The following is a 16,590-nucleotide window of genomic DNA, read 5'->3' as shown; positions in this document are numbered from 1 at the left end:
TCACACCATCACCACCACCACCTCCACCATCACCATCACCATCACCTCCACCACCACCTCCACAACCTCCACCACCGCCACCACCACCACCATCAGCACCACCTCCACCTCCACCAGCACCACCACATCAGCATTCCTGTCACACCATCACCACCACCTCCACCACCACCACCATCAGCACCATCAGCACCATCAGCACCATCAGCACCATAAGCACCACCACGTCCACCATGACCACAACCACAACCATGACCACCACGACAATGACCACGGCCATGACCACCACCACGACCACCACGACCACCATGACCACCATCACCACCTCCTCCACCACCATGACCACCACAAACACCACGACCACCATGACCACCTCCACCACCACCTCCACGCTTGTCCCTGCTGCTCACTCACGAGGGAGATGAGGGTGTCGTACTGCAGGGCAGACCCCGAGCTGGCTGTCACCACGCTGGCCCTCAGGAAGATCCCCTGCTCCTCCAGCAGCTTCTTGATGCCCCTGACGTGCGAGTCCAGGGTGTGCAGGTCCCGCAGCTGCCGGTACTTGTCCTTGGAGCCGCAGATGAAGAGCAGCAGCTTGCGCACCTGGCGGCGCACGAACGGCGTCTGCTGGATCATCAGGTACTGCAGAGAGAGGCAGGGCAGGCTCAGGGGCATGCTGGACACCAGAAACGAGTGTTTTCACACCAAAAATGAGTGTTTTCACACCAAAAATGAGTGTTTTCACACCAAAAATGAGTGTTCTGACACCAGAAACGAGTGTTCTGACACCAAAAATGAGTGTTCTGACACCAGAAATGAGTGTTTTCACACCAAAAATGAGTGTTGACACCAGAAATGAGTGTTCTGACACCAAAAATGAGTGTTCTGACACCAAAATGAGTGTTTTCACACCAAAAATGAGTGTTCTGACACCAGAAATGAGTGTTCTGACACCAAAATGAGTGTTCTGACACCAAAAATGAGTGTTCTGACACCAAAATGAGTGTTTTCACACCAAAAATGAGTGTTCTGACACCAAAAATGAGTGTTCTGACACCAGAAATGAGTGTTCTGACACCAGAAATGAGTGTTTTCACACCAAAAATGAGTGTTCTGACACCAAAAATGAGTGTTCTGACACCAAAAATGAGTGTTCTGACACCAGAAATGAGTGTTCTGACACCAGAAACGAGTGTTTTCACACCAGAAATGAGTGTTCTGACACCAAAATGAGTGTTCTCACACCAGAAATGAGTGTTTTCACACCAGAAATGAGTGTTCACACACCAAAAATGAGTGTTTTCACACCAAAAATGAGTGTTTTCACACCAGAAATGAGTGTTCACACACCAAAAATGAGCGTTCTCACACCAAAATGAGTGTTTTCACACCAGAAATTAGTATTTTCACACCAAAAATGAGTGTTTTCACACCAGAAATGAGTGTTTTCACACCAGAAATTAGTATTTTCACACCAAAAATGAGTGTTCTGACACCAGAAATGAGTGTTCACACACCAAAAATGAGTGTTGACACCAAAAATGAGTGTTCACACCAGAAATGAGTGTTCTCACACCAAAAATGAGTGTTCTGACACCAAAAATGAGTGTTTTCACACCAGAAATGAGTGTTCTGACACCAAAAATGAGTGTTCTCACACCAGAAATGAGTGTTTTCACACCAGAAATGAGTGTTCTGACACCAAAAATGAGTGTTCTCACACCAAAATGAGTGTGTTCACACCAGAAATGAGTGTTCTGACACCAGAAATGAGTGTTCTGACACCAAAATGAGTGTTCTGACACCAAAAATGAGTATTTTCACACCAAAAACGAGTGTTCTCACACCAAAAATGAGTGTTTTGACACCAGAAATGAGTGTTTTCACACCAAAAATGAGTGTTCTCACATCAAAAATGAGTGTTCACACACCAAAAATGAATGTTCTGACACCAAAAATGAGTGTTTTGACACAAAAAATGAGTGTTGATATCAAAAATGAATGTTCTCACACCAAAAATGGGTGTTTTCACACCAGAAATGAGTGTTTTCACACAGCTGTAAGGTGTTGTAAGTCTCATTCTGCACGGCAGTGCTGCAGCGCTCGCTGGAAACCATCCCTGCTCATCTCCAACCTCAAATTAACACCCAACCAGGGCTAATTAAGAAATCCTAACTCACACTTGTGAAAATTGAAGATAACTTGCTATGTAAAGTATGAAACAAACTGAGAAGACAAACTCCAAATATCTCCCTGATTTCTTTTTTAAGTACCCAACAGCTGAGCAGGGTGATTTTTCCATCTCACAGCAGGTTTTTCTCTCTGAGCTTTGTGGCAGCGAGCACTGAGCTCCAAGAAATCACAACAGCCTCATTTTTTCCACCTCATTTTTCCTCATTTTTCCACCTGGATTTTCCTACAGATTCCTGTTCAACACACAAAACCACGAGCTCACCTTCCTTCAAGTGGGCTCAAAATCCAAGATGAAGCTGCCAAAGCTTGTTGGAGTCTGGGGTGCAGACTGTGTGCCCTTGTTTTTAGTGTTTAGTTGTGGGATTCAAGAGAACACTGAATTTCATATTATATGAAATTCATGAGCATGTTTTCATGGTGATACATGAAAACAAATGTTAAAGTTAGATAGAAAAAGCTAAAAGTGTAGGTGTGTGGATTAGAAAGTTTCTTAAATCACTGAGTGAAAAAAATAGTTTAGAGAACAGGAGACAAGATGGAGGATTTAGGGTGTTGTCCCTTGTCCTTTCTTCTTTCTTCTTCATCTTCTTCTCCTGGAGGTTTTTGGGTAATAGTCAGTGATTGGATAGAAAATGCCACAGTGCAGCACAGAGGTGATGGGTCATTGGGTCATTAAGAAAAATAATATACGTGTCTATTGTTAATTGGGTAAAAATAGGTATAAAGATAAAAGAACTGCGTAGTTCAGGGCCATTTTGTGCATCAGACACGAAGTGAGCCACAAGGCCTTGTTTGTACCATCAGAAGAAAGAAATGTGCCAAATTGCAAAGATTAACCTTGTAACCAGCCTGGTTAAGTTTTGTAAGGATCCTTCAATAAACACAAGAAACAAGATTCTAACGAGCTCGGGAGTTTTCTTCCAATCACAAAAACTGAGATAAGTGGAACTCCCCACGAGGGAGGACCCCAGAAGAATTCAGCCCAGAGAAGGCTGAGAGACCAGAGAAAAGTTGTATCCACAGAGAATTGAGCCCAAAAGAGACAAAAAAAAAGAAAGAGAAATTACAAAGCTCATCTCTCCCAGGAAACAAACCATTATTGGGGTTTTCTGGTGGCAATCTGCAGCTTTATTATTTTTTTGCTTACCTCAGATAAAAAGTAGAACCAGGAGTGGTCGAAGATGGGCGGGGGGATGCGGGAGTTTGTGTCTGCAATCTTCTTGATCTGGTAGGGCAGGCGCAGCACCATCTCTGTCAGGAGCTGGGTGTAAGCCTCAAAAACATCTGCAGCGTGACCCTGGCAAGAGAAATCCCTCAGCTTCTGAGTCATGGGGTGCTTTTGCTGTTTTCTTTAAAAAAAAAACCATTTCTGCCCCTTTGCAGCCCAAAGAACAAAACCCTGCACAGGACCTTGAACTTGAAATCCCTCAGGCTCTGAGTGATGGGTGCTTTTCCTGCTTTTTTTAAAAAAAAAACCTATTTCTGCCCCTTTGCAGCCCAAAAATGTTCACAAATGATGAACAAAACCCTGCACAAGGCCTTGAAATCCCTCAGGCTCTGAGTCATGGGGTGTTTTTGCTGCTTTTTTTTAAAAAAATGCTATTTCTGCCCCTTTGCAGCCCAAAGAACAAAACCCTGCACAGGACCTTGAACTTGAAATCCCTCAGGCTCTGAGTGATGGGTGCTTTTGCTGCTTTTTTTTAAAAAAAATGCCATTTCTGCCCCTTTGCAGCCCAAAGAATGTTCACAAATGATGAACAAAACCCTGCACAAGGCCTGGAGCTGGATGCAAGTGAGGATGCACTGAGCTGGTCTGGAGAAATAAAGCACTTTAATTTATTTTACATTTAATCAGTAATTAAATGTGCCTGTACCAACACCAAACCACGACAAAACGGCACCAAAAGAGGGAATTGCTGTGGAAATTCCACCATTCCACACCAAGTTGAGGAATTGTGCCTGCCAAGCACAGGGAGCCACGGGCTGGAGCAGTTTCAGGATGATTCCTCCAGGAACCCACAGAACTCCTGGCTTAGGAGGGCACCAAGGATTGCTCAGAGCTGGAAAATTTGGGCTAGAAAAGATGGATTTTGGTAAACTCCTGCTGCAGGGCTGCTCTCCTGAGCCATGCAGGACTCACCTTGACGTACTGGCGGAGGAAAAAGGGGCTCATGTCAGGGGGAGACGAGGTGGTGTGAGGCTTCAGGAGCTGGCTGCTGGCCACGGGCTCCTCGTCGCTCTGCTGGCTCTTCCAGTACTCCAGCAGGGATTTCAGCACGTGCAGGCAGTAATCAACAGCACCAGAGCTCAGCAAGGCAGCTGCTGTGGCACTGGAGATCAGGGAGGAAGCCTGGAACACAGGTGTTGATATATTTTATATATTTATATGTTTATATGTATAGTTTAAAAAATATATATATTTTATATATTTATATATATATAATATATATATTTTATATATTTATATATATAATATATATTATATATTTATATATTTATATATATTTAAAAATATATATTTTACATATTTATATATAAATATATATATATTTATATATATATATAAATATATAAGCCTGGAACACAGGTGTTGATATATTTTATATATTTATATATTTATATGTATAGTTAAAAAATATATGTATTTTATATATTTATATATAATATATATATTATATATTTATATATATAATATATATATTATATTTATATATTTATATATATTTAAAAATATATATTTTACATATTTATATATAAATATATATATATTTATATATATATATAAATATATAAGCCTGGAACACAAGTGTTGATATATTTTATATATTTATATATTTATATATATTTAAAAATATATATTTTATATATTTATATATATATATTTTATATATTGATATATTTATATATAAATATATATATTTTATATATATTTTAATATATTAATATATAAAATATATTTTATATATATTAATATATAAAATATATTTTATATATATTTTATATATATACTTTATATATATATAAAGGCCTATATATTTTATATATTTATATAAATATAAAAATACATATTTTATATATATTTAAATATTTTATATATTTTATATATATTTTATAAAAATACTTTATATGTATATAAAGGCCTATATATTTTATATATTTATATATATATAAATATATATTTTATATATATATTAATATATTTTATATATTTTATATATATTTTATATATATACTTTATATATATATAAAGGCCTATATGCACAAACCAGCCTTTGAAATAAGTCATGGTATTAAGGGCTAAAATCCTTGAAACTTGCATGCAGAAGAGAGAGTAAAGCAAAACAATATCCTTGTGTGGAGGAGAAAAAAATATAAACTGTGTGTGTTGGCCAATAGCAACTTGCTTAGCCCACAGACCCTGTAAAACCCTATAAAAGGTGTGCTAAAGATAGAAATAAATGATGTTCATGTTGACTTCTGTGAAGGCTGGTGAATAAACTGGCAGTTTCTCAGTGCACAGGGAAAAAGCTGGATCAGAACACACCTGGGAAGCTGCAGCAGGGCAGCCCTGAGCTGACAGCGTGGCCAGGAGAGCAGGTTTGGATCAAACTTTGCAGGCAGCTTTTAAGTTTGGGGTTTGTTTGAGGTTGGTTGGTTGTTTTTTTTTTTTTTTGTGTGTTTATGAAAAGCAACTCAAATATTTACAGAGACTCTTTTGAACAAGTGCTTAGTACAGGAAAACAAATAAAATCTCCTCTTAAGTCTAATCTCCCCTCGACACATGTGCCAGAGGCCACTCTGCTGTGGATTAGACGGCTAGGGCTTTTTTTTCCCTTCTTTCTTTTCCCCTTTCTCATTTTATTTTATTTTTTTTTTTTTTTTTTTAAAGTTGGGATTTCTGTTTGTTTATCTGGGATTTGGCCAGCTGGGTGTGAATCCTGGTAGAGAAAGAGTCCCTGTTGCAGCTGCCTCTCACAGGCTCTGCTCCACCCAGGTATTGCTCCACCTGCATTCTGCAAGACGAGGAGCTTTGATTTCTGTGGGAAGCTCAAGTGAGTAACAAAGGCTGGAGAAAAAAAGCCACTGTAAATAAAACTATTAAAGCAGCCCTGTAAATCCAAACAAACCCCACAGCTCATAAGCTCATTAAAATTTGATGCAGTTCAGACTAAATTTTTTAACCTCTATGCTTTTTTATTAATCTCCTTCCCACCACACATACTGCTTTTTATGCCTTATTACTGTACCTTTTAGCAACAAATATCTAAGGAATCCTCTTAGCGACTTTTACGTTGACACAGCAGCATATTGCTTTCCAATAATCACATTACAAATCCTCTTTAACCCCTTCAGCACTGGGGAGATGCAAGGGAGAAATGTGCCAGAGCGTTTTAAGTAACATCATTAATGTGCTGCCCTGAGCTCAGTCTGGAGCCGTGCACAAAACAAGAGAATCCAATTCTCTTTATGCAGCTGCTTCCTCCAGTCCCACTTTCAAAACTCCTTTTCCACAAGAGTTCAGTGATGTTACAGGTTCCCTGTACATTTTTCCAAAGCTCTTTCAAGGATTTTTCAGTTTTAGACCTGTTATTTCAGTTGGCAGATTTCAGATTGTCTCTGATGAGCAAAAGTTCCCCTGAGCACATTGTGGAATCCCAGAATGGTTTGGGTGGGAAGGGACTTTAAAGTTCACCTCATTCCACCCCCTGCCATGGGCAGGGACATTTTCCACAGTCCCAGGGTGCTCCAAGTCCTGCCCAGCCTGGCCTTGGGCACTGCCAGGGATCCAGGAGCTGCTCTGGGCAAGAATTTCTTCCCAATATCTGACCTGAATTTCCTCTCCTTCAGTTTGAACCCATTCCCCCTTGTCCTGTCACTCCAGCTCCTCTCTGGCATTCCTGTATCCCCTCCAGAGCCTGGAAGGTGCTCTGGGGTCTCCACACCACCTTCTCCTCCCCAACATTCCCAACTCTCCCAGCCTGGCTCCAGAGGGTGCCCTGAGCACCTCGGTGCACTTGGCTCCAACAATTCCACGTGTTCTGCTGCTGAGAGCACCACAGCTGTGTGCAGTGCTCCAGGTGGGGTCATGAGGGGGAGAAAAATCATCCCCTGACAGAGCAATTTGGAGATTGTACCTCACAAATGGAAGTCTTGGATCCTGACTTGGTTCTGGACATGAAGACGCTGAGCAGCCTCATCACCACCAAGTGCACCTCGTTCACAGGGGAGCGCTCGTTCTTCTTGGACACATCCTGCAAGGAAAGACACAGCCCTGCTTGCTCAATCCCAGGGCTCAGCAGTGTCCCAAGCCCCTCAAGTTCAGTGCTCTGATCCTCAGGAAGCATTTCTAATTCAAGCTCAAGCAGTAAGACTAAAAAAGCAGCACAAATGCCTCAGTAGAAGGGTAGGCAGTGGCAACAGAGAACGGTCCCACTCAAACGAAAAGCTACACATGTCAATCAGGAATTTACTGATCAGAGTTTAATTCCAGCAAAACAAATTTTCATGCTCACTTGTGGATGCCAGGCCCAGGAAACAGTGGGAGTTCCACTCATGTAATTTTCTACCTTACATGAAAGGAGGCAAGAGGAATAAACTGCCTGAACACATCCACACAGCAATGTTTCTGTGACTCCCAAGCATTTAATTCCTCCATGGAAGGAAATCCTCTGTAGAAGGAGCAAATTCAGAGCATGAGCCCACACTGCACTTTACCTTTTTGTCCATGCCCAGCTCTGCAATCAGCTGGGACAGAAGGTTATCCAAAGCTCCCTTGTCTTTCTCATCATCTCCATCCAGGTCTGTTGTGAGCATCAGAATAACCTGGAAGGGCAGTCAGAGAATTATTAGAAGGCAGGTCCCACATTTTCAAGATCACTGTTTATCTTTCATCACAAAACAGCATTAATTTTGATTTATCTGTGTTCTTATCCCAAATCCAGCCCGTGCCTCACATCCTAATATGAACACTCAGCAGAAACCCACAAGACCTTCCCAAAGGAGCTCGAGGACTGGAGCCCTCAGGCTCCTCAGTCAGCTGTAAAGTCACTGAGAGAGGCACAAATCCAGCAAAATCCTGTGGGTCAGGAATGCTGGACTCACATTGGGACTGGGCAGGGAGGAGAAAATCAAAGTGGAAGCAGTGACTGAAGCCTTGGATTTGGGCTCAGCTCCGAGCCCTCCTCACTCACCTGCATGTAAGGGATGGCCCGGACGCCGCCGACGTTCCTCAGCTGGGGTAAATTCTGCAGCAGCCTCTCCAGCAGCATCAGCCTGACCATGTGCAGCCTGGGGACACAGCACACACACCCCACACACCACATCACAGCCAGCAGGCTCTCCAGACAGCACTGCAACCTGCCCCAGAGCCATCACATCCTCCCAGGGAGGACAGCACTCGCTCAGATTCACAGGGGAGAGATGCTCAGCATGCAGAGCACCTCTGATGGTGGAGCCACACTGCCCAGGCCTGGCCACCTGGGGATTGCAACTGCATGGAAACATTCTGGAAATCAGCTCCATGCTGCACTGGGAAGGGACTGAGCACCTGCTCCCACAGAATGGAAAGCTGCCTGTGTTCCCAGAGGCCACCTGCACATGCTTTTGTCCCAAGAGTGAATTTCACAGGCTCCCAAGATTTGAGTGATTCTGTGTTGAGTGGACTCACACAGGACTTTTCCATCCCTTCCTAGAGGCAGCAGTTTTGTGTGTTTGATGATGATTACACAGAGGGTGCTGGCACTGCCCAGGCTCCCCAGGGAATGGGGGCACAGCCCTGGGGCTGCCAGAGCTCCAGGAGCATTGTTTGGATGCAGAGGGTGAGACTGCTGAGGTGTCTGTGCAGAGCCAGGAGTTGGACTGGATGACATTTGTGAATCCCTCCCATCTCAGAACATTCCATAATTTTGCAATGGCAGTTTGCTCCAGCCTGTGTTTCCAACTTCCCAATTTTGCCGCCTCTCCTCCACAAACACCCCAGTGCAGCACAGGCGTTATTCCTCGAGAGAAAACAAAACCTCTTGCCTGTTGCTGGTGTGGACATCCCCTTCTGCCTCCCCTTCCCCCTCGGAGCCTTCTCCCTCCTGCTGGCCCGTGGTGGTGCTGATGGCTCCGGTGCTGGAGCTGACGCTGCCCGGCCCCGCGGGGTGACCCTCGGCTGCCGTGTCCCCGTAGGCGCTGCTCCTGCCGGACACTGCCCGAGGGAAACGGGGAAAAAACAACATCAAGCCACACAAAAAACACCTGGTACTGCTTTGTATCCATCAGCACAGCTGAGCTGAGCTTTGGAATCGTTTGGAATTTGGAATTTCCACTCCTTGGAATGGTGGTTCAAAGGAGATGCTGGCTTTGGGTCTCAAAGCTACAAGAGAAGCTGAAGATGGCGTTTGTAAAAACCTTTGTCACTCTCACCTTTGTGGCCCAAACTGAATTAGTCCCATGGCAGAAATTCAAACTCAGCATGAAGGGGCAGTGCAGACAATTTTTTAGTAAGAGCCTGTGATTATTTTACCTGGCTGTCAGTCCCAAATTAAAAAGAGAGGAATGAATCCTATCCCATCCAAACTCAGCCAGCAGCAGTGAATTGTGTGTCCTGCTCTGGGTGTTCTGAGAGGAAAAGGCTCCAGGGAGACCTTGGTGTGGCCTCCCAGTACCTCCTGGAGCACTGGACACTTCTGGAAAGGGATTTGTTACATGGGGTGAGAGTGACAGCACCAGGGCAGTGGCTTTAAGCTGAACAAAGACAGGGTTGGATGGGAAATTAGGAATAAATTCTTTACTCAGAGGGTGATGAAGCCCTGGCACAGGCTGCCCCATCCCTGCAAATGTCCAAGACCAGGCTGGATGAGGCTTGGAGCAGCCTGGGATAGCACAAGATGATGATTCTGTTATTCCAGCCCAGCAAAACCTGCTGCAGACCCCACACTTGCAGAGAACCACAAAAAGCAGCCGATATTCCATTTGTGGGCAGAACCCACAGAACACCGGAGTGCAGCGGTGAGATTCCCTCTGAGCTGAGATTCCCTCTGAGCTGAGATTCCCTCTGAGCTGAGATTCCCTCTGAGCTGAGATTCCCTCTGAGCCAGGGATCACCCAGACATTCCCAGGCAGGGGAAAGCTGAGGCAGCAGGGAGGGAGCAGCGTGATGCAGGGTGATGCAAGGCTGCAGCATGGTGATGCAGTGTGATGCAAGGCTGCAGCATGGTGATGCAGGGTGATGCAGGGTGATGCAAGGCTGCAGCATGGTGATGCAGGGTGATGCAGGGTGATACAAGGGTGCAGCAGGGTGATGCAGGGGTGCGGCAGGGAGGGAACAGCGTGATACAGGGTGATACAGGGTGATGCAGGAGTGCAGCAGGGCAATGCAGGGGTGCAGCAAGGCGATGCAGGGCGATGCAGGGTGATGCAGGGGTGCAGCAGGGAGGGAGCCGGGTGATGCAGGGTGATACAGGGTGATGCAGGGTGCAGCAGGGCGATGCAGGGGTACAGCAGGGCGATGCAAGGTGAGCAGGGTGATGCAGGGGTACAGCAGGGCGATGCAGGGGTGCAGCAGGGCAATGCAAGGCTGCAGCAGGGCGATGCAGGGGTACAGCAGGGCAATGCAGGGGTACAGCAGGGTGATGCAAAGGTGCAGCAGGGTGATGCAGGGGTACAGCAGGGCAATGCACAGGTACAGCAGGGCAATGCACAGGTACAGCAGGGCAATGCAGGGGTGCAGCAGGGCAATGCAGGGGTACAGCAGGGAGGGAGCAGGGTACAGCAGGGCAGTGCAGGGGTACAGCAGGGTGATGCAGGGGTGCAGCAGGGCGATGCAAGGTGAGCAGGGTGATGCAGGGGTACAGCAGGGCGATGCAAGGTGAGCAGGGTGATGCAGGGGTACAGCAGGGCGATGCAAGGCTGCAGCAGGGCAATGCAGGGGTACAGCAGGGCGATGCAAGGCTGCAGCAGGGCAATGCAGGGGTACAGCAGGGTGATGCAGGGGTACAGCAGGGCGATGCAGGGGTGCAGCAGGGCTGCAGCAGGGCTCACTCACCGCTGTGCTCCCCGGCCACCGAGTCCACGGCGCTGCCGCCGCTCTCCGAGCCCACGCTGCCGCCGTGCTCCGCGGGCGACGTCCGCAGCGTGGAGCCGTCCGTGGCCGCCGTGCTGCCCTCGTCGTCCGACGCTGGAGCTAAGAGAATAAAGAGAGCTGTTACAAGTAAAAACACTGCCTGGGAACAACTGCAAACCACGCTCACGCCACGAGGGAAAAGCTGCAGGGATTGGGCTCTGGGTTTGGGGACAGCTACAAAGGGAAAGGGAGCAGGACAACTCAGGCTGCTGAAAGCAGTGGAGGGGAGATACCCCGAAAGGAAAGCTTCTCATCAAACACACAGGCATGCACAGTTACTTCAAAGAACAATGTCTGCTTGTTCATAAATGCAAGGGAAATACAGCACATGCTTTGTTTTGTCTGCTTTAGTTTCGAGAGAGGAAATGACTTCCTCAGAAATCCACAGTGGGAGTCAATCAGAGCAGGGAACTGCTCTAAGCACACTCTCAAAAACACAAAAAGCCAATAGCAATAACTGGCTCTTCCAAATTTTAAGGCATTACTTAGGTCAAAATGTGAAAGAGATGATGCCTTGCAGTGAACAGTTACCTGATGCCGTTGTGTCCGAGAGCGTTCCGGCGTCGAGGGAGGAGGAGCTGGGAGCTTGGCCCGACAGCCCCAAGCTCTGCAGCCCAAGGGCACTGCTGCTGCTCCCTGCAAGCAGAGAACAACTTATGAGCACCTTTCTTTGAGAGGATGAACTTAACTCTGGCATTTTCTGTACATTTAATGGTTCTGCTGTCTTTGGTTCACTGCTGGTGACACCGACAGCTTTGCCTCGTTTCTTTCCCAGTTTCCCCAGTTTCCATCCCCTTTTTTGCCTGCTGACAGTGCCCAGGTCTCACCTTGCTGATCTTGTTGCAGGCTCAGGGCAATAGCCAGCTCCACCATTGTCTCATCATCTGCATCTGGAGGGATATCCAGCATGGGAGGGAATCCCTCTGCTCCAGCCAGCAGAGCCTCCAGAGGAGAAGGGTTCCCATTATTCACGTTCTCAGAAGTCTCCAGAACCATGGATTCCGACTGTGGAGAGAGGAAACACAGTGAGAGCTTTCCCCAGACCACCACCAGTCAGGGAGCAGAACTAAACTAACTCATCAGAACTAAACTAACTCATCAGAACTAAACTAACTCATCAGAACTAAACTAACTAACTCATCAGAACTAAACTAACTCATCAGAACTAAACTAACTCATCAGAACTAAACTAACTCATCAGAACTAAACTCATCAGAACTAAACTAACTCACCAGAACTAAACTAACTCACCAGAACTAAACTAACTCATCAGAACTAAACTAACTCATCAGAACTAAACTAACTCACCAGAACTAAACTAAACTAACTCACCAGAACTAAACTAAACTAACTCATCAGAACTAAACTAACTCATCAGAACTAAACTAACTCACCAGAACTAAACTAACTCACCAGAACTAAACTAACTCATCAGAACTGAACTAACTCATCAGAACTAAACGAACTCATCAGAACTAAACTAACTCATCAGAACTAAACTAACTCATCAGAACTAAACTAACTCATCAGAACTAAACTAAACTAACTCATCAGAACTAAACTAACTCATCAGAACTAAACTAACTCATCAGAACTAAACTAACTCATCAGAACTAAACTAACTCATCAGAACTAAACTAACTCATCAGAACTAAACTAACTCATCAGAACTAAACTAAACTAACTCATCAGAACTAAACTAACTCATCAGAACTAAACTAACTCATCAGAACTAAACTAACTCACCAGAACTAAACTAACTCACCAGAACTAAACTAACTCACCAGAACTAAACTAACTCATCAGAACTAAACTAACTCACCAGAACTAAACTAAACTAACTCATCAGAACTAAACTCATCAGAACTAAACTAACTCACCAGAACTAAACTAACTCATCAGAACTAAACTAACTCATCAGAACTAAACTAACTCATCAGAACTAAACTAACTCAAGTCCTGGCACACTTGAAAGGCTCCAAGGAGAAGCTCTGGACTCACCACCATCTCAAAGTCCCCGTGATCCACCTCGCTCTGCTCCTGGCTCTCCTGCCGGATGTGCTCTCCGTTTGCTATCCCAGAGCTCTGCAGCTTGTCTTCTGCATCGTCGTCATCATCATCATCCTTATCTCCTGAGTGGCACAGCAGGACTGGGTCAATGCACAGCTCCTCATCCCATCCCAAACAAGGCACTTAATGCTGGGAAAAAGCCCCAAGCTACCCTCAGTTCCCAAGAGATTCCCTGACACCGACAATTTGCTCCAATTCTGAAAAACCTCTCTTGTTTGGAGCTCTGGTAATTTTGGTCTGCACACATCTTTGACTCATTTACTAGACCCTGAAAACATGCCTAGAAATACTAACTCTAGATTAGTACTCTCTAGATAAAATGATCAGATTTTCCTGTCACTTAAAGGGGAATATCTCAGAGAGATTTCTTTGTTGAATCCCAAAATATCAATGAAAAGGTGAGAGTATATTAAATAAAAAGGGGATTAAGGGGCAAGGGAAAAGAAAAGAAAGGAAAAAGGCTGATTTTAGGTTTTTTTAGTCCAAATTTTAACAAGATGACTTTATTTTCTGGCCACTCAAGAAGGCCACGCTGGTTTATGGCGTACCCATGGGAGTGTTGCTGCGAGGGGACGATGGCAGGGTCACGTGTCGCCGCTTGTTCCGAGGTCTCAGCACCCTGATCAAAGCTTGCTTGCAGGAAAAACTCACTGCTGGGTCCTGCAGGGTTAACAGGTCATCATTACACTCCTTAAACTCCAAGTCTTTAATCACAGCATTTGGGAAGATGGCTAAAAACACATTTGTGACTCTTGTCAGTCTTGGTTTGTGTAGGACACGAGTCACTGCCTCAGCTCCCTGCTCCCCTCAGGAGCCACAAAGCAACACTTGGAATTCCACATGGCAAACATTACTGGAACACAAGGAGAGAAAATTCTCCTTCCTTCAGTTCTGGTGGGTGTTTCTGGCTGTGTTTTGTGTCTGTGCTATGTATTTGCATTCTACCCACATTTAATTCTTTTCACGTTATAAAAGCATAGAAACATTTAGGTCGAAAAAGCCCTGTGAGATCAAGTCCCACCACAAACCCAACCCTGTCCCCAAGTGCCACACCACACTTCTAAATCTCTCCTGAGCTGGGGACTCAACCTCTGCCCTGGGCAGCCTGTGGCAGGCTGGAACACGATTTCCATGAAGAAATCTTTCCTGAGGTCCAACCTAAACCTCCCCTGATGCAATCAGAGGCTGAGGAAGAGCAATTAGAGCAGAGCAGGATGACATACAGGGCAAAGTAACATCTGCATGTAGATCTTGGATGCAGTGTGGATACAGTCCAGCTCACAGGTGCAGTATCCATGGATGATATCCACCAAAGCATTGACTGTGGCTTCAACGTGAGTGAGACCTGAGGAGGAATAAAAGCAGGACTGAAATCAACTCTTGGTGTTCCAGCACAGAGTGAGGCACTGCAGGAAGCATCTTTTGTTTGCAGACTTCAAGGCACAGTGGTAAGAGCACAAATATATTGATTTTCCATCCAGACTGAGCCAGTCCTGTCTGTCTGATGGAACATTGTCATACCAGCACCACTGAATATGCTCCAACACCACCCACGAAGCCAAATGTGGGGAAATCAACACATTTGTAGCAAATCAGTCCCTTTTTCCTGGCACAACACACATCCCCCTGAACAAAAGCTGCAGGATCAGGAGCAGAATCAGCAGCTCCACGTCACAAAGCCCTCAGTGCAGCACTAGCACTGAACAAGTCGTTTTCTCTCTGCTTACAAACTTCAAAGAGGCTCCTTTAGAAAGCACAGACAGCAGAGGAAGAGCTCTCCCACCTGGCAGGCAGGCAGGGGCCAGGAAGGCGTTTTTGGGTTTGGATGCGTGGAGTTTCCAGAAGTGGTTCACCAGCTGGGTAATGAAGGTGCAGCCCTCTCCTTCCACGTGTTTCTGGGCCTCCTGCCCTTCTTCACTCTCTGCACAGATTAAAAAATCACCTCTCAGAAATGTGCAGGGGAAAACCTTCATGAGGGGAACAGCAAGTTTATTTGAAATGGCTTTTTTTTTTCCCCCAGAGGCTTTGATGTTCTCATCACCAGGATATCACACACCTACCAAACGTGTCAAATCCAGCCCCTGTCGCTCCAAACCCGACACCCCAGCACAGCCCCCAATTATCACAACAGAAACTCAGAGAAAATGACAGACTTATCTACCTGTTTCCAGCAGCACAGTTGACTCTGTGAAGTGGACCAGGTTGTTGGGTCTCATAATAGCAATGGATCGAGCGGTGATGACCAGCCTCTGGAACACCTCGGGGTCAAGGTCCTTTCCTTCTTTGGTTGAGGAAGCCAAATACTGAATGGCTTTGCATAGCAGTGCTTGATCCTGGAGGGTGAGAGGTAACAGGCAAAGAAAAACTACTGAGAAAGAAGCTGAAGTACAACCAGGGGACAAATCCTGGGGAAATCTGGCATTTGCCATCCAGGGAAGGACAGCTAAGCCTAAGAGGTCACAGAATCACACAACTCAGGTGAAACACAAAAGCCAGCAGGGCAGGCAGCAGGAGCTGAAGTGAGGTGAGCCAGGAGGTTTGGACTGCTCTCTAGAGCTGTGCTGCACCTCAGCCATGAGCTGGCAGGTTCCAGAAGCCCCCAGATCCATGTCCTGGGCAGTACCTTGTGGTTGTGGTAGGCTGAACGGCTGGTGTGCAAGCTGGCCAGGAGGCTCTTGGTCTGCTGCTGCACGCTGGAAGGGGCTGGCATGGACAGCAGCACCATAGCCAGCTCCTGAGCTGCAAACTTATTCTTCTCCTAGGAACAGACAAACCCCATTATTTACTACATTTACCATCCCTCAGTGTACCTGCAGCTCCCTGCCCTCAACAGCCTTTTGACAGCCTCCCTCCATTGACTATTTGACATTTAGGAAAAGTCCTTTTGAGATTTATGGGCTCCTGCCCTGCTGTTTCTGTAAACCAGGTCACTCCCCAAGCACAAAAAGCCCACCAGCTCTAAATGCAAATGCCAATTGTCATTCTAAACTAGTTTCAAACAGCTTTTGGCTAAGGCAACTTTCAGATCAGTGCTCTGAGCAAAAGGGATGCGGCTCTGCTGCTATCAGGCCCCCGGGGCTGCAGGAGGTAGTGCTGAGCTCACCCCTCCTCCCCCAGCTCCAAAGCTCAGGAATGTATTCACAAAGTTACTTGCCTTCTCGTTGACTGGTCCCACAGCAAAGCAGCTTTCCAGCGCTTCTAAAGAACTCACTACTAGCCTG

The 16,590-nt window shown here is 45.8% G+C and overlaps 1 protein-coding gene across 5 annotated transcripts in view; it reads right to left on the bottom strand.

Annotated features, from left to right (window-relative positions):
* UBR4 (ubiquitin protein ligase E3 component n-recognin 4) overlaps positions 1–16,590 on the bottom strand; it is a 95,472-nt gene that overhangs the window by 45,175 nt on the left and 33,707 nt on the right. For 2 of the 5 annotated variants that reach the window (XM_058855327.1, XM_058855330.1), the window contains 17 exons: positions 16,524–16,587; positions 15,993–16,127; positions 15,531–15,702; positions 15,153–15,290; positions 14,593–14,714; positions 13,918–14,029; positions 13,301–13,431; positions 12,127–12,304; positions 11,831–11,935; positions 11,222–11,377; positions 9,214–9,382; positions 8,382–8,478; positions 7,906–8,013; positions 7,326–7,442; positions 4,331–4,540; positions 3,338–3,487; positions 412–639 (listed from right to left, as the gene is read on the bottom strand). In XM_058855327.1, the coding sequence (XP_058711310.1) occupies positions 412–639; positions 3,338–3,487; positions 4,331–4,540; positions 7,326–7,442; positions 7,906–8,013; positions 8,382–8,478; positions 9,214–9,382; positions 11,222–11,377; positions 11,831–11,935; positions 12,127–12,304; positions 13,301–13,431; positions 13,918–14,029; positions 14,593–14,714; positions 15,153–15,290; positions 15,531–15,702; positions 15,993–16,127; positions 16,524–16,587 (2,392 nt within the window). The remainder of the gene's footprint in view (positions 1–411; positions 640–3,337; positions 3,488–4,330; positions 4,541–7,325; positions 7,443–7,905; positions 8,014–8,381; positions 8,479–9,213; positions 9,383–11,221; positions 11,378–11,830; positions 11,936–12,126; positions 12,305–13,300; positions 13,432–13,917; positions 14,030–14,592; positions 14,715–15,152; positions 15,291–15,530; positions 15,703–15,992; positions 16,128–16,523; positions 16,588–16,590) is intronic. The other 3 variants (XM_058855328.1, XM_058855331.1, XM_058855329.1) reach the window with 2 other exon arrangements.

This window comes from Poecile atricapillus, chromosome 22 (assembly GCF_030490865.1).
Source record: "Poecile atricapillus isolate bPoeAtr1 chromosome 22, bPoeAtr1.hap1, whole genome shotgun sequence".
Classification (NCBI taxonomy): domain Eukaryota; kingdom Metazoa; phylum Chordata; class Aves; order Passeriformes; family Paridae; genus Poecile; species Poecile atricapillus.
The sequence above is the reverse complement of the archived record's forward strand: the minus strand, read 5'-3'. Positions and strand labels throughout refer to the sequence as shown.